Source organism: Dendrobates tinctorius, unplaced genomic scaffold (genome assembly GCF_039654945.1).
Source record: "Dendrobates tinctorius isolate UK_male_01 unplaced genomic scaffold, ASM3965494v1 ptg000155l, whole genome shotgun sequence".
Classification (NCBI taxonomy): Eukaryota; Metazoa; Chordata; class Amphibia; order Anura; family Dendrobatidae; genus Dendrobates; species Dendrobates tinctorius.
Window position 1 is genome coordinate 15,592,153 of NW_027361822.1, and position 24,467 is coordinate 15,616,619.

General features: G+C 46.0%; 1 protein-coding gene across 1 annotated transcript in view; it reads left to right on the plus strand.

Moving 5' to 3' along the window:
- The window catches only part of LOC141051123 (uncharacterized), a 168,866-nt gene that overhangs the window by 20,013 nt on the left and 124,386 nt on the right, over positions 1-24,467 (plus strand). The window contains exons 6-7 of the mRNA XM_073548011.1: positions 2,383-2,407; positions 9,163-9,170. Of these exons, the coding sequence (XP_073404112.1) occupies positions 2,383-2,407; positions 9,163-9,170 (33 nt within the window). The remainder of the gene's footprint in view (positions 1-2,382; positions 2,408-9,162; positions 9,171-24,467) is intronic.

The window sequence follows — 24,467 nt, forward strand, 5'->3', positions numbered from 1 at the left end:
AATAGGCGCACCAGAATTTGGTGGAATTGCGCTTTCCTGAATAAATACATTGAGAAAGGTTTAATTCCGCGAGGCCTGCGGGTGTAGGTGTTCCCTTCCTTTTCGGTTGAGGATGCAGACATACGGCAATAATGGGAGGACTTGGCTAGCGACTGCTCTAAAGGCTTCATGGAATTACTCATTCAATTGAATAGGAGTTCTATCACTGCTTTAGATGTTGAAATCGAGGAATTGCAAAACATTTTGAAGAAGGATATGTCAGGGGAGGAATTGACAGCCCTTAACTGTGAATTGGATGCTGACTTTGTGAAATGGGAAAAAGAAATCTGCGAAGTAAAAACAAAAAAATTTCAGAGGGATGTGGGTGACCACCAAACTAACCCTGTATACCAATGGAATCACAGATCCAAAAAAACCACAAATTCTTCCCGAGCAAGATCTATGTCAGTTACTTCCTTTGCCTCCAGTGAGGGATCTACTCGATCCAATTCTAAATTTGTTGGGTCACGTCCAGGTGCCATCCGTGACTCTCATAATGATAAAGCCAAAGGGGCTGTCCCCAAAAAAACAGACAAGGCTAAAAATCAGATTCCACAGGTGATTAATCTTTCTAATTATATTCTGACTCCTATTCAGGTTGATGTGCTGTTAAAAGGTTTAACTTTTTCCCCCACTAATTCTTTTGATCCTTTTGTAGCAATAAAGGATCTTTACTTGTTTTCTCGCAAGTTGGTATGTAAGAAGCTATATGGTGGTGGAAAGTTGGATGTTCCCACAGACAGCCAAATGGAGGATGAGGCCTTGTCAGCATTAGAGGAACTACTGAGGGAGCAGGATGTTGGCCGTCCAGGTATGTTTCCCTCGTCAATATTACCTCGGTCTACCAAATTTCCCCCCTTGTCTCTATGTTATGCGGTGGAAATTTTCACCAGATTAGTGGTGGAGGATTTCCGGAGGATCACTACAAAACGGAGGTCTGATAATTTGACCGCAAAACAACGTCTTGCTCTGAATGAGTTGCGATCTTACTCAGACATAGTGATCAAACCGGCGGATAAGGGGGGGAAATGTGGTGATATGGCCTCAAAATATGTATGAGAAGGAGGCCTTGCGACAGCTGAGAGACGAGAGAACATATCTTAGATTGGACCATAACCCTGTAAGGGCCTTCTCTAATGATTTGGAGGACATCCTCTCTGCAGCTTTGGATAGGGGGATTATCCCCAAGAAGATTTATGATGGTTTGATAGCAAAATTTCCCAAGATTCCTACCATATACTTTTTTCCAAAAATTCACAAAGATCCATTGAACCCTCCGGGGCGTCCAATTGTGTCTGGCATTGGAGGTTTATGCGAACCAGTTTGCAAATTTATTGATCATTACCTTCAGCCCCTGGTTGAAGCCCTACCTTCCTTTGCCCGTGATACAATGGACGTCCTGGGGAGGATTGATGGAGTTTCCCTTGAACCTGATATGATATTGGTCACAGCCGATATAGAATCTTTGTATACCTGCATTCGCCATGAAGATGGCATTGAAGCCTGCAGGTATTTTTTGAGGGGCAGCAACTGGGATGGCCCTATTTGTAAATTGGTATTGGAGTTATTGGAATATATTTTAACTCACCATTTTTTCATCTTCAAAAACTATTTTTATTTACAGCAATGCGGCACTGCCATGGGCGCGGCCTGTGTGCCCTCTTTCGCCTGCCTCTTTTTGGGGTTTTGGGAGAGAGACGTGTTTGGGGAGGAGGGGGTGTGGGCCGTGGACCATGTGCAGTGCTGGCTACGATATATCTATGATGTTTTCATCATTTGGCAGGGGTCCCAACATCAACTTCAACTTTTTATGGAAGAGCTTAACTCTAACAGGTTTAACATCAAATTGACATATAGTTACAGTCAGACGGAGGTGGAATTCCTGGACATCAAAATTTTGGTTGATCAACAGTTACATCTACAAACAGATGTCTACAGGAAACCCACCTCCGTAAACTCTTTTCTTCATGCTGACTCCTGCCACCCATATGCAACAATACGGGCCATCCCAGTCGGACAATTTTTGCGTATGCATCGCATATGTTCCTCCGATCAGAGATTTCAACAACAGGCAGATGACCTAAGGGAGCGATTTTTGATGAGGGCTTACAGCCACCACAGCATTAAAAGGGGTTACAATCATGCCATAAAATCTAAACGTTCTGCCCTTCTGCATCCTCCACCGAAGAGGAAGGATTCACGGGATATTGTGAGATTTATCTCTACCTTCAGTGGGGAGTGGGATGCAATGAGGGAATGCCTCAATAGGCATTGGGATATTCTACAAACTGAACCATGTCTAAATAATGTTCTGTCAGGGCGCCCTCTTATGGCCTATCGTAGGAGTCCCAATTTGGGAGACCTTCTTGTGCATTCCCACTACGTCCCCCATCAAAAAAATGCTTTTGACTCCCGTGGTCCACCACGGGGTGTTTTCCCTGTGGTCATTGTGTGGCCTGCAAGAATATTTTGCGGACGTCTACTTTCCAATCAGCTGACGGTATGCATACTTTTTCTATCCGCCAGCATATTACTTGTAGCACCACCCTGGTGGTTTATTATGCCAACTGCAGGTGCCCTAAAATATATATCAGTTTAACGTCCCGTCAGCTGAAGGTGCGTACTAGAGAGCACGTCCGGGACATCATGGCGGCGGTAGATGTCTCTGACGTCTCTCAATTGAAAACTATACCCCAGCATTATAAGATTCATCACGGCTGTGACCCTAAATCATTTTTGGTGAGAGTTATACAAAGTCTTAAGACTGGTATCAGGGGTGGTGATATTAAATGTCTGCTGGCACAGGCCGAGTGCAGGTGGATCACCATCCTCGGTACCATGACTCCCCATGGACTCAATGAGTCCCTGGGTTTTGCGTCTTTTCTATGAGGCTATTAATATTATTATTATTTTTTATTGTCCTCTCCGCTTTTTTGACCCCACCTTATGTATATTTTGTATATAATTTGTTTTTAAAACTGCTTTTAATTTTCCTCATTTTTCTTGCCCTTAGTTATTTACCTGGTTTTTTCATGTTATGCATACAGTATTGAAACTATTCACTGATCCATTGATGATTTCTGGACCTTCTTATATCCTGGAGTATCCGGTGTTTTCCATCTCCTTATAATGAAGATATCACGAGAGGGTACATCGGAGAGAAAGAGAGAACTCTTTTTTTCTTGAAAGGCTCATCGATTCATAGCTTTCATCTTTAGTATTTCTTGGGACTTGGATATAATGATGTCTAGGTGTTTCATAAATATAAATGTATAAAATTGTCATTCTTATCATATTGTATTTTTCTGTGGGTATACCTTTGGTTACACATAAATAAAAGATATTTCTCTTTTTCTTGCTTATGTGTAATCTGATAATAGGATTGCTTTATTGTTTGTACGTATTTTTATATTCATGTCATTCTAATGTTGATTCCATAGGCAATATATTGTTATATTTTAATAATATATGTATTGATGGCTGCCACTGCGGTGGGTTAACTCTTTACCCTTATCCTTGCTGCCTCCTGGATGTGCGCAGTCATTGGATAGCGGCTTTGTTTAGCCGCCTCTCTTACTGTGCATTCTCCTTTGAGCAGAACTTGGACAGATGATTTGATATGATATATTTCTTTTTCCCCACTGTGTATATGTCACTTAGCTTTCCTATGATTGGATAATCAGTCACATGTGACTGGGAGGTGCTTGTGGGTGGAGTTTCCTCTCCTCTTCCCCGGGCGCGTTCTGTTGCTGGGCAACAGCTAGAACAATCAGTTGCACGTGACTGGGAGGCACCTGTGGGCGGAGTCTTATCTCTTCTTCCCCACTGTTCTCTTAGGCGTGCTCCATCGTCAGGTAACGGCTAGGTGCCAGCCGTCCCTCCGTCGGTGTCACTTCCTGTTGAGACAGTGGGGGCGGAGATTTTGATCTCCACCCAATGCGCCCATGTTACCTGTGTCTCTCAGGATTGGACCTTTGATCACATATGACTGCTTGTATTTTGTATATAACTGGGTAATTGTAACTACTTTAGCCACGCCCCCCGAGGAAGCGGTTATACCGCGAAACGTGCGTCGGGGCTCTCAGTCAGCGGGTTGCTGGTGGTTGCAATGATGGGTATGTTCTAACCTTCTAATTACTTGAATGGGCTAAGTGCAATAGATTTATTTTGTTTTCCTCCACCCCACTCCATCACTTATGAGGATTACATTCCCAGGTTATGGCGATTGAAAGGGGGTTTGGAGGGCTTATCATGTCTTTTTAATACAAACTCCACTTGCCCACTATGAGGGAATTTATCATCTTTACCCCTATTACCACTAACCCCACTGCTCAGGGTGCTTCTTGTATCCGGTGACAATGATAGTGTCTCTTCATCTATTTTATCAATGCTCGTATTTGTCTTGTTCCTTCATTGTCTTTCACAATAAAAGTTGTTATTTAAATGTAGCTTTGGACCTTTCTCCCTTTTTTCTGTCTTTGTCAGTCGTTCCTACGTCTCTACTGCTACTTGGGGCATTTTTGTGCACTTGCACAGCATGAATAAATATATATTTTGAGGGTTTTTTCTTTGTTTTGCAAATAATTAATGTGCAGACTGCTGTTCAAGCATGATATGAGAAAGATTACACAGATTTAAATATCATAATTAGTATATACTAGCTGAAGAGCCCTGCGTTGCCCGGGCATAGTAACTAACTACAGTTAATTATAACAAATTATAATGAATATATATATATATATATATAAAGCTGAGTGTATAGCCCCGCCCACTCCTCTTCACTATAACATCCCACATCATCCTGTCAGCCATAGTCACTGGACTGCTACCCCTAATATCCCACATCATCCCATCAGCCAGGGCCACCGGACTACTACCCCTAATATCCCACGTCAGCCAGAGCCACCGGACTTCTACCCTTAATATCCCATATCATTCCGTCAGAGCCACCGGATTACTACCTGTTGTGAGTTCATTTTCTGGTCTACCAGTTGTGAGTTCTCCTTCCAGGCTCCCTCTGGTGGTAACAGGAGGTAGTGAGGCTGATTTAATCAGTAGAGATCTGCCACCTGATAATGAGGATGACGATTGGACCTCAGGAATCTCAGACTGGATTTAAGACAGCCAACCCCCTATTCTGGTGCTGGTGATTCCTTCTGGCTATTCAGGTCTTGGTTCTCAGCTCTGTTCCAGTCAGCTCAAGCTAAGTTTTTCTGCTAATGTTCACACTTGACTTTGTTGGTCTATTCAGTTTTTTGTGTGGTCAGCCAGCCCCGGCTGGGGCGGTGCTGAATTTCCACTCTTATTTATCTGTATTTGCCAATTTGCTTTTTGTCCCTTATTACATTGGCCTCTTTTTGCTCTGTCTCAGAATATTTCAGAGTGCTGATATAGTGGGAGAAGTCTAGTGACTTCAGGGTTAATTTTGTTATCAGAAGTGTTGGACATTATTTTTGTAGGGTTTTTGGCAGATTGCAGACAGTGTCTTTCCTTTCCTGACCTTTCTAGTTAGCTTGGGCCCCATCGTTTGCTCAGCCTATTTTCCTGCCTGTGTTTGTGTTTTCATCTTGTTTCACTGTCAATACATGTGTGGGGGCTGTCTATTCTTTTGGGGTCTGCTCTGGGGCAGTTAGTTTTCCTCTTTTCTTGCTTTAGGCTTATTTAGTCCTCCGGCTGTGACGAAGCGTCTAAGTTCATCGTAGGAACGCTCTACGGCTGCTGCTAGTTGTGTGGTAGGATCAGGGATCTGCAATCTGCATAGTTACCAACCTCTCTGGTTTTCTGTGACTTAGCTTGTTTTGTTTTTTCCTCCTCGGTGACCCATTCATAACTACCCCTAATATCCCACATCATCTCGTCAGCCAGAGCCACCGGACTACTACCACTAATATCCCACATCATCCCATCAGAGCCACCGGATTACTACCCCTAATATCCCACATCATCCCGTCAGCCAGAGCCACCGGACTACTACCTCTAATATCCCACATCATCCCATCAGAGCCACCGGATTACTACCCCTAATATCCCACATCATCCCATCAGCCAGAGCTACCGGACTACTACCACTAATATCCCACACTGAAAGAGGTCTAGGAGCTGCAACGAGATAAATCTAAATTATTTGAGCCAAATCACATGTGGAGGTAGGGTGCACGTCCAAGCTAGTTAGAGCGAGGTAGAAGAAAAAAGAGCTTGACTGCACTCCAAGAAAAAAAAAAGAAAATATTTTATTGTGGCAGATTAAGCCATGCTAAAATCAAATTGCCTGACGCGTTTCGAATGCTTCGCTTGCACTCAGTCATAGGATACAAAAAAACAGTACAACCACAATTATATATACATAGATTAAGGCTAGTTTCACACTAGCGCATCTTCACGCAGTGCACAGTGCCACTAAGCCCCGCCCCCTGCCCGCCCCCTGCGGTCATCTCCTCCCTACTATCACACAGCGCTGCATGCGATCTGCGCACCCTATGTTTAGCATAAGGTGCGCAGGCCGTGCGCTAGTAGGATTTTTGCGTGCGCTGCACACTTTTGAAGGTGCGCCGAGCGCATCAAAATGCAACATGGTGCGTTCGGCGCACATCGGCACACCTTCAAAAGTGCGCAGCCACGCAAAAATCCTACAAGCGCACGGCCAGCGCACGGTCTGCGCACCCTATGCTAAAGATAGGGTGCGCAGATCGCATGCAGCGCTGCATGCGATAGTAGGGAGGAGATGACCGGAGGGGCGGGGCAGGGTGGCGGGGCTTAGCGGCGCCGTGCGCTGCGTGAAGATACGCTAGTGTGAAACTAGCCTAACCAATGAAAAAAAAAAGCACACAATCATGATAAACACATGAAAAAAATGCTTTTTATGCGGGAAGCTTTTTGGATTCTGAAACTTAACACCAGATTTCCTCTGGGCATGAATTCTAAAAATGATTTATTTTATATTTACTGAGCTATTTTGCATGCGATTTAACCCATTAAGTTGTCTTTTATGAATTCCAAAAATGAATTTTTGTATATTCACTGAGCTATTTCATATGCGATTCAACTCATTGAGTTGTCTCTCAGGTTCTTTCTCACTTTTTGTCTTTTGCACATGTGTTTATCATGATTGTGTGCTTTTTTCCATTGGTTAATATATAATTGTGGTTGTACTGGTTTTTTGTATCCCATGAATAAGAGTGCAAGCAAAGCACTCGAAATGCGTCAGGCAATTTGATTTTAACATGGCTTAATGTGCCACAATAAAATATTTTCTTTTTTATTTCTTGGAGTGCCGTCAACCTCTTTTTTCTAATATCCCACACCATCCCATCAGCCAGAGCCAGCGGACAACTGCCACTAATATTCCACATCATCCAGTCAGAGCCACCAGACTACTACCACTAATATCCCACATTATCCCGAGCCACGCAACTACTACCCCTAATATTCTACATTATCCCGTCAGCCAGAGCTACTGGACTACTACCCCTAATATCCCACATCATCCTGTCAGCCAGAGCCACCGCCGGACGACTATCACTAACATCCCACATTATCCCGTCAGAGCCACCGGACTACTATCCCTAATACCCTACATCATCCCGTCAACCAGAGCCACCGGACTACTACCCCTAATATGCCACATCATCCTGTCAACCAGAGCCACCGGACTACTACCCCTAATATCCCACATCATCCCATCAGAGACACCGGACTACTACCACTAATATCCCACATCATCCCGTCAACCAGAGCCACCGGACTACTACCCCTAATATCCCACATCATCCCGTCAACCAGAGCCACCGGACTACTACCCCTAATATCCCACATCATCCCGTCAGCCAGAGCCACTGGATTACTACCCCTAATATCCCACATCATCCTGTCAGAGCCACCGGACCACTACCACTAATATCCCACATCATCCAGTCAGCCTGGGGTCAGAACCAGAGCGCTGAGTGGAAAGGTCCTAGCTTCCATACCAGGGATACCTTTAAGAGAAGCCTGAGGTCAGAACGAGATCAATGAGTGGATTTGCCCTAATGTCCATACCAGAGATCCCTTTAAGAGAGGCTTAGGGTCAGTACCAAAGCACAGAGTGGATTTGCCCTCACTTCCATACTGGGGATCCCTTTAAGAGAGGCCTAGGGTCAGAATCAGAGCGCTGAGTGGATTTGCCCTGACTTCCATACCAATGATCCCTTTAATAGAAGCCTGGGGTCAGAATCAGAGCGCTGAGGGATTTGCCCTAACTTCCATACCGGAGATCCCTTTAAGAGGGAAGATGTGCCTATGGGACTATGGGATGGAGGATGTGTGATGGGTATACGGGCAGGGAGGGGGTGATTCATTTCTGTCATGTGCTCTCTGTTCCTTTCGGGGGCAGACAATGGCTGTAAGCTTATGTTCCCAGGGATGCTAGATTTCTCCCACCCGCTCAGTGTCTGCTGAGGTGTTGTGGAGTGGGAAAACTGTTGTTCATAGCAACCAATCACAGCTCATCTTCTTTTAAACAGCTCTGGTAAAATGAAAGATGCTTAGTGATTGGGTGGGGCTATGCGGAGTGGGCGTGGCTGATACACACATACATTCATTTTTATATATATAGATAACCTACTGTCTCAATCCATTTTTGGATCCGTGGCAGATCTGTATTCTCACATTAAATCTTTCTTCCTTTCAGGCCATCGGGGGTTAACATCAGTTTTTCCCCCCGGGGGCTGCTGGTGTAATTACATTGCTGCTCTTGAGTTTGTTGATGCAGGTGGTGACCACTCCCACATCCCTTTTAAAGGTCACCTGGTGCATCAGCTGACTGTTGGTTATACAGGTCCTTTTGGAAACCAACCGTGCTGAAGACAGGATCTTTCTGGTGCAGTGGTGCATCTGGTGAATGCTGTGATCGGGTGCCTTACTCTGCTGTGCGGTGCATTGCATCAGAGAAAGCTAAGTGTTGTTTGTCTTACATAGTCTGTTTTATCTTTCCTTGGTGTTGTATTAGTGCAGCGGTGGGACCAGTGTCCGCACTTGCCAATTCCCTACTGAGGGATAGGTGCAGGGCAAGTGAGGGCTAAGGTATCCTGCTCGGCGACAGTTTGAAAGAAGCCGTATAGGATAGACCAGGGCGCAGCCTCAGGAGAGTGCAGGAGGTGTCCATTTCCCCGTTCCCTATCGCAGGGCCCACAGTTGTAATTGTGTCCCCGATGTTCCCTAGTTTGTTTACCATTTGGTGACCGACCGTTTGTTGGGTCGTGTAACACAGGGCCAGTCACTTCATGACACCTTAGCTGTACATGTGAAAAAAATCAGTATATAATAAAAATTAGCAATATGCCAATGTCAGTTATTAAATTGATGAAAAAGTGCATTGTGCATAGTGCAAAAAGTGTAACATACTGTCACGTGCCCTGTCCTGTGTGACGCGGCCCGCAGGCCGGTAACTGAAACAACAGGACGCCGCACATGTAAATGTCCTGTGTGATGCGGCCTGCAAGCCGGTAACTAATACAAGGCGAAAGGGAAAACGATACAACGGGCCCTGCGATAGGGGATGGGGACTTGGAGACCTCCTGCACTCCCCTGAGTCAGTGTCCCTTACACTCCTAACGTTCCCTATGCCGGTTTCGCACCGGGCAACGCTCAGGAACCTGTGACCCTAGCTCGCCCTGCACCTATCCCTTACTAGTGCAATGAACAGTGCAGAAACTAATCCCACCACTGCACTAACACCAACATGAGGAAAAGAGACAAACAGGGAAACACTTAGCTTTGCTCTGTTGTTAACGCTCCCAGCAACAGAGTCCAACACCTGAGTGCATCGTTCTCCGACCGTGTCCACACCTGGGTGCAGCTTTACAGCAACAGCGTCCAGCACTGAGTGCCACCTTGGAGCAACAGAGTCCAGCACCTGAATACAGCTGTCCAGCTACAGAGTCCAGCACCTGGGTGCAACTGTCCAGCAACTGAGTCCAGCACCTGAGCGCAGCTTTCCAGTAACAGAATCCAGCAAACTGAGTGCAGCTCTACACCATAGCTGCCACTCCACCAAGCTTTGCAAGAAATCTTCACTGACACCATAGCTGCCACTCCAGGACTCTGACTGAGCTGTCCTGGACTCTCCTCAGCTCCCTCCTTCACCCAGGCTGGCAGGAAAAAACAATAATAATATCATCAACGTGAGTGAGCACTACTGACACACCTTTATTGAGCAAACACACCTGTTAGTGATTCCCGTGCAATGACACTAACCACCACCGGGGGAAAACTAGAAGTAAAAACATCAGGGCAATGACCATACTGGCCACCGGGGGCAAAACTATCTCTAAGCACAGAAAACATCAAGTGCAATGACACTTGTGGCCACCGGGGCAAAACCAAACCTGAGCAAAAAGCTCAAAGACAAAAAAGGTTACCGTACATTCAGGGAGAGTTGTAAGCTGCTGTTCTCTCTTAAGGTACTGTCACACTTAGCGATATCGCTAGCAATATCGCTATAACTTGTGACGTTATAGCAATATTGCTAGCGATATCGCTATGTCTGATACTTCCCTCCGATCGCTCCCCCGCTGGTTATCGCTGATCGCGTGAGAACGTCCAGGACTGTTTCTCGTTGTCAGCTTCCTGCTGGGCTTCCTGCTATGGAGACAAGCGACGCGTGGACGCGGGCGGGAGGACGTCAGGATCGCCTAGTGTGACAGGTAAGTAGCGACCCCCGACCGCTACGATGTCACTGGTGAGATCTGCCTGTGTGGCAGCTCACTAGTGACCACTTAGCGATGCACCAGCAATCCTGACCGCGTCATATCGCTGGTCGGGATCGTTGGTGCATCGCTAAGTGTGACAGTACGTTTAGACCCTGATCCTCTGGAGATGAGTCAGCGGGTGGGGATAATTATTTCCCTAATTCAGGAGGGACCTCAATTGTGAGCTTTCTCTTTACCTGCTACTGCACCTTAACGTGTGTCTGTGGATAGGTTTTTTGAGGCCTTAGGACTTATTTTTGATGAACCAGATCGGGTCAGGGCATAGGACATGATCATGGGTCTCTCCCAGAGTAAACTCACTGCTGAACGGTAATTTTCTGAGTTTAGACAGTGGTCCACTGAGGTGTCTTGGAATGACTCGGCTTTGAGATGTCAGTTCAGGAGAGGACTTTCAGATCAATCATATGGAACGGAGGTTACGGAAAAGAGGCGTTATCCAGTGAGAGATTCCTGTATTGCCTGCTAAGTCTGAGGTGATGCCGTTTATGGAGACCATGGAGGTTGGTGCCTCTTGTCCATCAATTAACAAGCTTCTGAGTCTGGGTGATTGTAGGTTATGTGACCTTGTTGGGCATTGTAATGTCTGGACTTTGTTCTCTGTTTGAATTTCGTCAATAAAAATATATCTGATTTATAAAAAAAAAATACACCGTTGGATCAAAATGTTAAGTTTGTCTCAATATCCTGTTATAGACTGGGAATCTCGTGATATTGTTAAATGGGGTCCTAATTGTTCCAGTGGTTGTCTTTCTACTGTTTTTGTGTCTGCCATTAATCTGGAGGGTATTCTGGAGTACCTGAAGGATTTTGTGGACGTTTTCTCTAAAAAAGAGGCTGAGGTCTTGCCACCACATCATCTTTATGATTGCACGATTAATCTTATTCCTGATTCTAAATTGCCCAAAACTCATTTGTACAATCTTTCTGGCCCAGAACGTACCGCTATGAAAAACTATATCTCTGATAGTCTACTCAAAGGCCACATCCATCCCTCTGTCTCACCTGTGGCCGCTGGATTCTTTTTTGTTAAGAAAAAAGATGGTGGTTTACGCCGGTGCCTCGATTTCCGGGAACTAAATAAAATTACCGTGAGATATACTTACCTTCTCCCACTCATTCCAGATCTTTATAACCAATTGTCTGGGGCTAAGTGGTTTTCCAAACTTGATCTCAGGGGAGCATATAACGCGATCCATGTTCGGGAAGGGGATGAGTGGAAAACGGCATTTCTCACCTCCATGGATCTGTTTGAAAATTGAATCATGCCCTTCGGGCTCATGAACTTGCCTGCAGTGTTTCAGAACTTCATGAACTACGTTTTTTCTGATTTTATAGGGCGCTTTATGGTTGTATACCTGGACAATATCCTGGTTTTCTCTCTTGACAAGGAATCCCACGTTGGTTATTTACGTGCTGTTCTTCATAGGTTACGGGGAATCTCTCTGTTCGCTAAACTCGAGAAATATTCGTTTTGTGTCCAGGAGCTTTCCTTTCTGGGGTTCATCCTTTCTGCCAATGGGTTTCGGATGGATCCCAGAAAGGTACAGGCCATTGTTGATTGGGTGCAGCCCAGAGACCTCAATGGTCTGCAGCGTTTTCTGGGTTTCGACAATTATTATCGAAAATTCATCAAGGGGTTTTCTCAGGTGGTCAAGTCACTCACTGATCTCACTTGCAAGGGGGTTGATCTTAAATTCTGGTCAACTTTGGCGGTTGAAGCATTTATTACATTAAAGAAGTATTTTATGTCCGTTCCTGTATTGGTTCAGCCCGATTCATCAGAACCACTCATTGTAGAGATGGACGCATCAGAGGTGGGAATGGGGGCGGAGTTCTCTCAGGGACCCGTTACTTTTACCAATTTAAGACCATGTGCCTTTTTCTCCAGGAATTTTTCTTTTGCGGAGAGGAATTATGATGTTGGTAACTGGGAGTTATTGGCCATAAAATTGGCTTTTGAAGAATGGAGTCACTTTTTGGAGGGGGCGGTTCATCGGATCACTGTGATTACAGACCACAAGAACCTGTCCTTCATTGAGTCTGCCAAGCGGTTAAATCCTAGACAGGCGAGGTGGTCGCTTTTTTTTCACGTTTTCATTTTTCTATCACTTTTCAGCCTGGTTCCAAGAATGTCATCGCGGATGCCTTATCTCGCAGTTTTGATCCGATATTGCCCTTGAACCTCCTTTCTCCATTCTTCAGCATGGGGTGGTTGTTGCTGGGGTATCCTCTGATTTGGAGCATGAAATTCGGGAGGCTCAGTCTCTTGCTCCTCTGTCTTTGCCTGATAATAAGCTCTTTGTCTCGGTTCAGTACCGGTGGGGGTTTCTCCGGGAGTGCCACGACTCTGCTCTCAGTGGGCACCCGGGGATCTCGGCCACCTGGAAAGCCATTGCTAGGCTGTTTTGGTGGTCTTCCATGACCTCTGATGTCGCTAAGTTTGTGTCTACTTGTGAAACCTGTGCTCCCATAACAGGCCAACCACGTCAGACATGGCTATGACTAAGAACGTTTTTGTTCGAAACGCGTAATCCACTGGATCTACAATTCTAACAGCATGTTTTTAAAGATATTGCAATAAAGATGAAGTTTTAACGTCTATTCAACTATCTGATCTGGATGTTTGTTGCTGGAACTTTTTTGCTTGATCTTGGACTCATTTGTCCATGGATTTTATCACTGATCTCCCTCCATCCAATGGTAAAATAGTGATCTAGGTAGTGGTTGACAGATTCAGTAAAAAGGCACATTTTAATGTAGAAAAACTATCTAAGTTGTTCGGTGAGCACGTTGTGTGGTTGCAAGGTGTGCCTTTGAGTGTGGTTTCCGATAGAGGGGTGCAATTTGTGTCCAAATTTTGGAGGGCATTTTGTAAAAGATTGGGTGTTTGCTTGTACTTTTCCTGGATTCTCGTATGGTCTGCAGTTCACTTCAGTATTTAGTCCATTGGAGGGGTTATGGTCCGGAGGATCTTGGGTCCTGACGATATCTGTTCATGCTGATTGATTGGTTCGGGCATTTCATACGCATTATCCTGGGAAACCTGGGGGTCCAGTGGCCCCCCTTGAGAGGAGAGTACTGTCAGGATCCAAATTGGGTGTTGAGTCCTGTCTTTCCATGTTCCCGGTCTGGTCATTTCAGGGGTTAACCTTTCTCAGCCTCTGTCTGGGTTGAGGTTTGCTATTTAGTGCCGCTGCTTCCTGCAGGCTATATCAGTTATAGTTCTGCCTACAGCGTGAGTAGCTGACTCTGTTACACCCTGATTTGTTTTGCTGTTATTCCTGACTCAACCCGTGTCTGTGTTATTCCCTGCTCCCTATCCCAACTCTGTGCATCCCCTTTGTGTCTGGACTTCTTGGTATTTGAAATTGGCTTGGACCCTTACCTGCTTTTGTCTCTTGTCTATGGCATATCCGCTACTGACCGTTACTGACCCCCTGGCTTGTCTCTGACCCTGAGTTTGCTTTGGTACTGCGCTACAATCTAGAATTGGACCCGGCTAGTTTGACTATTCTCCTGCCACCTGCTGGTAGCCTCGCTACTGCACTGCAGGTCTGCTCTTGCTGTTTGCAGTCCACCCTCCATTCTATTACCATCTAGTGGAGCTAGCATCTACCTGCATAGCAGCAGCGTGATATCTACTAGCTTTACATGTCCCACAGCTGAAGGAACCCCATTTGGGACCTTTGAAATAAAAAATATATTGAGATGTAGGGGATCCATAATGGCTGTGAACCAAAAAATCATGCAAGGTTTTATTGTGTCTAGCAATGATTGGTGGTCGCTTCGGTAGTAACCTGGACAAGGTGGGGTCCTGTAACAAAATTGGCCAAAGTTTAGAAATGAGATCATAGAATCGTAGAGTTGGAAGGGACCTCCTGGGCCATCTGGTCCAACCCCCTGCTCAAAGCAGGATTCGCTAAATCATCCCAGTCAGATGTCTGTCCAGCCTCTGTTTGAAGACTTCCATTGAAGGAGAACTCACCACTTCTCGTGGCAGCCTGTTCCACTCATTGATCACTCTAACTGTCAAAAAGTTTTTTCTAATATCTAATCTGTGTCTCCTCCCATTCAGTTTCATCCCATTGCTTCTAGTCTTTCCTTGTGCAAATGAGAATAAAGATGATCCTTCTACAATGTGACAGCCCTTGAGATATTTGTAGACAGCTATTAAATCTCCTCTCAGTCTTCTCTTTTGCAAACTAAACATTCCCAAATCCTGCAACCTTTCCTCATAAGACAGGGTTTGCAGACCGGTCACCATTCTGGTCGCTCTTTTCTGAACTTGCTCCAGTTTGTTAATGTCTTTTTTAAAATGTGGTGCCCAAAACTGGACACAATATTCCAGATGAGGTCTGACCAAAGAGGAGTAGAGGGAAATAATGACTTCACGTGATCTAGACTGTATGCTTCTGTTAATACATCCTAGAATTGCATTTGCCTTTTTTGCTGCTGCATCACACTGTTGACTCATATTCAGCCTGTGATCTATTAGTATACCCAAGTCTTTTTCACATGTGCTGTTGCTTAGCCCTATTCCTCCCATTCTGTATATGCTTTTTTCATTTTTATTGCCCAGATGTAGTACTTTGCATTTTTCCCTGTTAAAAACCATTCTGTTAGTTGCTGCCCACTGCTCCAGTTTATTTATATCTTTTTGAATCCTCTCTCTCTCTCTTCTCTAGTATTAGCTATCCCCCCTAGCTTTGTGTCATCAGCAAATTTAATCAGTTTACCCTCAATTCCTTCATCTAAATCGTTGATAAAGATGTTGAACAATACAGGGCCCAGGACAGAGCCCTGTGGTACCCCACTTGAGACATTCTTCCAACTGGATGTGCAGCCATTTACGACCACTCTTTGGGTCCGATCACTAAGCCAGTTATGAATCCACCTAACAGTTGCCTTGTCCATTCCATACTTAGCCATTTTTTCAATAAGGATTGTATGAGATACTTTGTCAAATGCTTTGCTGAAGTCAAGATATACTATATCTACAGCATTTCCTTGATCCACCCAATCAGTGATTCTATCATAGAAGGAAATTAAGTTAGTCTGACATAACTTATTAGTTACAAACCCATGCTGACTCTGTTTAATCACTTCATTCTTATCCAGGTACTTACATACATGTTGTTTAATAATTTGTTCAAAGATCTTTCCTGGTATAGAAGTCAGACTCACCGGCCTATAGTTGCCTGGGTCCACCTTCTTCCCCTTTTTGAAGATAGGAACAACATTTGCTCTTCTCCAGTCTTCTGGGACTTCTCCAGTTCTCCAAGAATTTTCAAAGATTATGGAGAGGGGTTCAAAAATTTCTTCTGCTATCTCCTTCAGTACTCTGAGGTGTAATTCATCTGGACCTGGAGACTTGAATTCATTTAGGTTAGCTAAGTGTTTCCTCACTATCATTCTGTTTATAGATATCCTGGATTCTTCTATTCCCTTAATAGGACAGTGAAGAACAGTTGATGTTACATTTCCTTTCTGAGAGAAAACAGATGCAAGATAGGAATTTAAAAGTTCGGTCTTCTCAACATCCTGTCTTACCATTTCATCATTTTCATCCTGTAAAAATCCTATAGCATCTTTGACTTTTCTTTTACTTTTGACATATCCCCAAAATTCTTTATTATTGCTTTTGACATCTCTTGCAAGCCTCAGTTATAACTTCTCACAGCCATGACTGAAACCAGAATGGTGGCAGGGAGAATAAAGATCATTTTCTCCCTGCTGCATTCGGCTGCGTGCAGGCCGCAGATAACATCATAAAGCTGATAACCTGCAGATATGCGGTAAATCTGCAGGTTAACAGTATAATTTCTGGTGACAGGTTCCCTTTAAGGAGGAACAATAAGGTGAGAAGTATAATAGAAACATATGCACCTTTATTGCATTCTTCACTCACTACTGATTTTGACTTATGAAGCGCCATGTAAAAGTTTGGGCACCCATGGTCAAAATTATGATGAAATGATCTCTAAAAGGGCTAAAATTAAAGATGACACATTTCTTTTGTATTTTGAGATATATATACAAATAGCTTTAATCATTTTAAAAATTTCATTTAATCCATTCTTCCCTCTACCCGTTAAATGTTCCTCTTGCCATTGGCTACAACACACCAAAGCACGATTGACGCACACCATGCTGAATGGTTGGAGAGATGTTCTCTGCCCTTTTTTCTCCACGTACCTTTGATCATTTTGGTCAAAAAGTTTTATTTTCACCTCATCAGTCCACAGGCTTGCTTAGATGTTCTTTTGCATACTGAGGACGCAAGAGAGGTTTTCTTCTAATGACTTTTCCTTGAAGGCCATAATTGTGCAGGTGTCATTGTACCACAACTCCAAGTCTGCTAAGTTTTTTTGAAGGTCTTTTGCAGTCAAGCTGGGGTTCTGGTTTGCCTCTCTAGCAACTCTATGAGCATCTCTCACTGAATTTTATCTTGGTCTTCCAGACCTTATCTTGATCTCCACTGTTCCTGTTTACTCCCATTTCTTAATTACTTTTTGAACTGAAGAAAGGGCAACTTTCTTCTCATAGCCTTCTCCAGCTTTGTGAGCCTTCACCATTTTTATTTTCAGAGTGCTGCGCAGCTGCTTAGAAGAATCCATGGCTTCTATTTTTTGCAACACGGTTAGGCTAAATTTTTATAAAGCTGGGAAATTTGCTTAATCTGGCCATTTCTAATGACAATAATGAATAAGTCATAATTATAACAGGCTAATAAAGTTCTGAAACCTTCGTCAAAGTTATCTCCGCACACAAATCTCCAATTGTGCTCATTCTTTTGCATCGGCCCAATTTGCTTTTATATTTTTTAAATGTAAAAAATGACATTTTTGTTTTCCTAAAATGCAAAGGAAATGTGTCATCTTTAACTATAGCCCTTTTCAAGGTCATTTCATCTTCAACTTACTTAACTGTTCACAACAGTAGTTTTGACCAGGGGTACTTTTACATGGCACTGTAAATACTGATATAAAATACTGACCCAATACTGAATGTTTTAACTTGGCCTGTATTCTAGAATTGAAGGCAAATGATCAGTCCTAGAGGAGGAAAAAAGCCGATTTCTCTGATAAGATATACTTCAAAGTTTATTTTCGTGTGTATTATTCATTTATAAATAGAAAACTGCTTAGACGCCTTGGCTTCTGCTGACTGCTGCATCCAAGTAGTTAAAGTGTTTTTTACTCTTAGGGCTCATACTCACTTGTGAGAGACTCGGATGATTCTCGTGCGAGTCTCTCGCATGAATACCCGGCACTCGGATCGGAGTGTGCGGCTACATGTATTTCTATGCAGTCGCACGCTCCGGTCCGAGTGCCGGCGGCAGTGCCGGGTATTCATGGGCAGCACGGTGGCTCAGTGGTCCTGGGTTCGAATCCCACCAAGGACAACATCTACAAGGAGTTCCTATGTTCTCCCTTTGTTTGCGTGGGTTTCCTCCCACACTCCAAAGACATACTGATAGGGAATTTAGATTCTGAGCCCCATCGGGGACAGTGATGAAAATGTGTGAAAACTGTAAAGTGCTGTGGAGTATGTTAGCGCTATATAAAAATAAAGATTATTATTATTCATGCGAGAGACTCGCACGAGAATCGTCTGAGTCTCTCACAAGTGAGTATGAGCCCTTATTATTATGATCATTCATTCCCAAAGTGTGATCTCAAAATAATGCTCTGCACATGTTCATCTCGCTCCCAACCCAAGCTGACGTCTGCCCTTATGGAATAGTGATGAGCTGCAGGCAAATAGCGGCTGCTCAGAGACTGCAGCAGGCACATTACACAACAATGTCACGTCTCTGCTGGGAACAGTGGCGCTGACATAGCGGGAATGGCGCTGCTGTGAGAGGCGAGTACACACTGGTCTTATTAGAGTCCTGTAGTCGATAACCACAGTAAATCGTTATCAAGTAAAAAAGGGGAGAAGCCAGCGCTGCTTGTGGTCAGAACGCAATACATAAAGTGCATATGCACATATTGATTTCTAACTGTATTTCAAAATGAGACATTTAGCAAAAAACTGATCAATCATTTGAGCCACCCCGCCACGCCAAGGCATTCTCATATGGGGCAGTCCTACTCTACGTTTTTTATATTCGCTGTGCCATTGCGGCCTCTTAAATGTATTAAAAGAAAGACCATATTAAATGCAAAATGTACCTGAAGCATTTCTGAATCACTCCCATGGCGCCAGAAAGGGCAAGCGCAGATAAAGGCCGACCAGATCCAGACAGACATTTCAGGTTTAACCTCCACACTCTCCTGACCAGCAATCACAGATGAAGGGTGATACACGCCCAAATACAGATGCACAAATTAAATAGAGCCCTGGGGCAGGGCTGGGCTGCTGTGTGTGCACAGCAGCCTAGATCAATCCCAATGAATACAGAAAAAACGGCGAACATAACCCAGCGCGCATGGCAATCGTGGTGGTCAGCCACAAACCAACATCAAGTAAAAAAGGAGAGAAGCCAGCGCTGCTTGTGGTCAGAACGCCCTTCATCTGTGTTTGCTGGTCAGGCAGGTGTGGAGGTTAAACCTGAGATGTCTATATCCAGACCTGGTTGGCCTTTATCTGCACTTGCTCTTTCTGGCTCCATGGGAATGATTCAGAAATGTTTCAGGTACAGATTGCATTCAATAGGGTCTTGCTTTTAATGCATTTAGGAGGCCGCAATGGCACAGCGAATATAAAAAAAGTAGAGTAGGACTGCCCCACATGAGATTGCCTTGGTGCGGCGGGGTGGCTCACATGATTGATCAATTTTTTGCCAAATATCTCATTTTGAATACAGCTAGATATTAATATGTGCATATGCAGTTTATGTATTGCGTTCTGACCACAAGCAGCGCTGGCTTCTCCCCTTTTTTTTTACAGTAAATCTTTACCTCCTTGTCTGTAAAAACGCTTCTTACAATTCCAGCACAGTGGACGGGATTTATACAATACTCATGCACAGCGTGTAATAACCCACACTGCGGTTTTTGAAACTGGTAAGGTGTAAATTTCCCTTTGTGGAACTCAGAATTTTTTTATTTTTTGCAGTTTTGCGCCATAGAGTTGCATTAAGTGAGGTAAATCCACAAGATAAAAACCCACTTGTATTTTCAGTGAGTGAAATCTGCAAAAACTGCATTAAAATGGCATATTATCTACAAATGACTGTATCACTATAGTTCTGCCAAAGCCAAATACATGGAAGTGTGAGAAACAAAGCAGCTTTATATAGAACATGACCTTGAAAATAAGGTAAAAGCCAAAGCAACAATGTAATAAAATACATCACCTAATGGGTGCAGAAAATCTGCAGCATCAAATGCTCACCAAATGCTCAATGTGAGCACACAGCCTTAGGCCTCTTTCATACATCAGTATTTTTGATCAGTATTTCATCAGTATTTGTATGCCAAAACCAGGAATGTCTCCAAAATAAGGAACAGGAGTCAGTCTTTCAATTATATTTTTTTCTCGGTAAGTTCCATTCCTGGCTTTGGCATACAAACACTGATGCAAAATACTGAGGTGTGAATGAGCCTTTAGCATATCCTATGCACCAGACCAGAGCGCCACTCCTGCCCCCAGTCATGACATGGCAGACACCAGACCAGAGCACCACTCCTACCCCCAGTAATTGCATGGCAGACATCAGTCCAGAGCACCACTCTTGCCCTCAGTAATGACATGGCAGACACCAGAACAGAGCGCCACTCCTGCCCTCAGTAATGACATGGCAGACACCAGAACAGAGCTCCACTCCTGCACTCAGTAATGACATGGCAGACACCAGAACAGAGCGCCACTCCTGCCCCCAGTAATGACATGGCAGACACCAGAACAGAGCGCCACTCCTGCCCCCAGTAATGACATGGCAGACACCAGAACAGAGCGCCACTCCTGCCCCCAGTAATGACATGGCAGACATCAGACCAGAGCGCCACTCCTGACGAGTCAAAAGCAAAACATGCATTGGAGTGTGGTGTGTGCAGGGGGCAGGAGGAGACTCTGGTCAGTAACCACATGAAGTGATATTTTTCCATTCACTTAATTATACCGCAACATTTGTGTTGGTAGTCAGCAGTGATCCAGCAGTGTTAAGTCATTCTTTTTTACCTTAAATATTTTATTTTATTGTTCATTTATTATTTATATGCAATGAAGGCTATATAGCCCCTTATATATTTTCTGCACTGAGCACTTTTTTTTTTTGAAGGTGGTTGCATATTGAAATAAACATTTTCACACCATTTTATGGGATATAATTAATAAATTGTTTATTTATTTGTGCACAGGACACTTTACATTTGATATATTTTCACATATTTTCTGCATATTTGGGTGAATATATATGTACTTTAGTTTTATGATCTATATTGATTTGGATCATATCACTGACTTTCTAACATTTACTGAATGCTATGTGTTTTGTTGTTGGCCATATTGTGTTTCTTCGTGCCCCCTGCGCACCATTTGTGCATTGGTTTTTAATTATATTTTTATATAAAAAATTGTGAGATACAAATAAAATTCTTGTGACAATGTATTGTCTTTAGTATCTTTTATTTTAATGTGTACTATAAAAATAAAAATAGTCAGCACTCTGAATATCTTTGGTTTTGGTTTCAGAGCGCCATTCCTTCCCCTAGTAATGACATGGCAGACACCAGACCAGAGCGCCACTCCTGACCCCCGGCCATCACATGACAGTCACAGGTTTATAAAGTCATCTGTACTGACATCCCAAGACTGTGAAGAAATCAAATAAAAGGGAATGGACGTGTGTCTTGTAGGAACCAGGGATAATTTATTGCATTTTCTGGTGTATATTATAGGAAATTTGATACACTAAGTGTTCAGGCTCTGAACACCTTAGTCATGATCAATGAGCTGAGGTGTATGCGCCAGACCCACAAAAAAGAAAATGGAAATTAAAATCATCCTTCCGTTTCAAAAAATTGTACACCTCATACACTCGCGGCTCTGCTCCGTACACCTTGTACAGACACGGCTCTGCTCCGTACACCTTGTACAGACACGGCTCCGCTCCGTACACCTCGTACACACGTGGCTCCGCTCCGTACACCTCGTACACACACGGCTCCGCTCCGTGCACCTCGTACACACACAGCTCCGCTCCGTACACCTCGTACACACACAGCTCTGCTCCGTACACCTCGTACACACACGGCTCCGCTCCGTACACCTCGTACACACGTGGCTCCGCTCCGTACACCTCGTACACACACGGCTCCGCTCCGTGCACCTCGTACACACACGGCTCCGCTCCGTACACCTCGTACACACACGGCTCCGCTCCGTACACCTCGTACACACACGGCTCCGCTCCGTGCACCTCGTACACACACGGCTCCGCTCCGTGCACCTCGTACACACACGGCTCCGCTCCGTGCACCTCGTACACACACGGCTCCGCTCCGTGCACCTCGTACACTCACGGCTCCGCTCCGTGCACCTCGTACACACACGGCTCCGCTCCGTGCACCTCGTACACACACGGCTCCGCTCCGTGCACCTCGTACACACACGGCTCCGCTCCGTGCACCTCGTACACACACGGCTCCGCTCCGTGCACCTCGTACACACACGGCTCTGCTCCGTACACCTCGTACACACACGGCTCCTCTCCGTACACCTCGTACACACACTGCTCCTCTCCGTACACACACGGCTCCGCTCCGTACACCTCGTACACACACGGCTCCGCTCCGTACACCTCGTACACACACGGCTCCGCTCCGTACACCTCGTACACACACGGCTCCGCTCCGTGCACCTCGTACACACACGGCTCCGCTCCGTGCACCTCGTACACACACGGCTCCGCTCCGTGCACCTCGTACACACACGGCTCCGCTCCGTACACCTCGTACACACACGGCTCTGCTCCGTACACCTCGTACACACACGGCTCCGCTCCGTACACCTCGTACACACGTGGCTCCGCTCCGTACACCTCGTACACACACGGCTCCGCTCCGTGCACCTCGTACACACACGGCTCCGCTCCGTACACCTCGTACACACACGGCTCCGCTCCGTGCACCTCGTACACACACGGCTCCTCTCCGTACACCTCGTACACACACTGCTCCTCTCCGTACACACACGGCTCCGCTCCGTACACCTCGTACACACACGGCTCCGCTCCGTACACCTCGTACACACACGGCTCCGCTCCGTACACCTCGTACACACACGGCTCTGCTCCGTGCACCTCGTACACACACGGCTCTGCTCCGTGCACCTCGTACACACACGGCTCTGCTCCGTGCACCTCGTACACACACGGCTCTGCTCCGTGCACCTCGTACACACACGGCTCTGCTCCGTGCACCTCGTACACACACGGCTCCGCTCCGTACACCTCGTACACACACGGCTCTGCTCCGTGCACCTCGTACACACACGGCTCTGCTCCGTACACCTCGTACACACACGGCTCCGCTCCGTACACCTCGTACACACACGGCTCCGCTCAGTACACCTCGTACACACACGGCTCCGCTCCGTACACCTCGTACACACACGGCTCTGCTCCGTACACCTCGTACACACACTGCTCCTCTCCGTACACACACGGCTCCGCTCCGTACACCTCGTACACACACGGCTCCGCTCCGTACACCTCGTACACACACGGCTCCGCTCCGTACACCTCGTACACACACGGCTCCGCTCCGTACACCTCGTACACACACGGCTCCGCTCAGTACACCTCGTACACACACGGCTCCGCTCCGTACACCTCGTACACACACGGCTCTGCTCCGTACACCTCGTACACACACTGCTCCTCTCCGTACACACACGGCTCCGCTCCGTACACCTCGTACACACACGGCTCCGCTCCGTACACCTCGTACACACACGGCTCCGCTCCGTGCACCTCGTACACACACGGCTCTGCTCCGTGCACCTCGTACACACACGGCTCCGCTCCGTACACCTCGTACACACACGGCTCCGCTCCGTACACCTCGTACACACGTGGCTCCGCTCCGTACACCTCGTACACACACGGCTCCGCTCCGTGCACCTCGTACACACACGGCTCCGCTCCGTGCACCTCGTACACACACGGCTCCGCTCCGTGCACCTCGTACACACACGGCTCCGCTCCGTGCACCTCGTACACACACGGCTCCGCTCCGTGCACCTCGTACACACACGGCTCCGCTCCGTGCACCTCGTACACACACGGCTCCGCTCCGTGCACCTCGTACACACACGGCTCCGCTCCGTGCACCTCGTACACACACGGCTCCGCTCCGTGCACCTCGTACACACACGGCTCCGCTCCGTACACCTCGTACACACACGGCTCTGCTCCGTACACCTCGTACACACGTGGCTCTGCTCCGTACACCTCGTACACACGTGGCTCTGCTCCGTACACCTCGTACACACGTGGCTCTGCTCCGTACACCTCGTACACACGTGGCTCTGCTCCGTACACCTCGTACACACGTGGCTCCGCTCCGTACACCTCGTACACACGTGGCTCCGCTCCGTACACCTCGTACACACACGGCTCCGCTCCGTGCACCTCGTACACACACGGCTCCGCTCCGTGCACCTCGTACACACACGGCTCCGCTCCGTACACCTCGTACACACACGGCTCCGCTCCGTACACCTCGTACACAC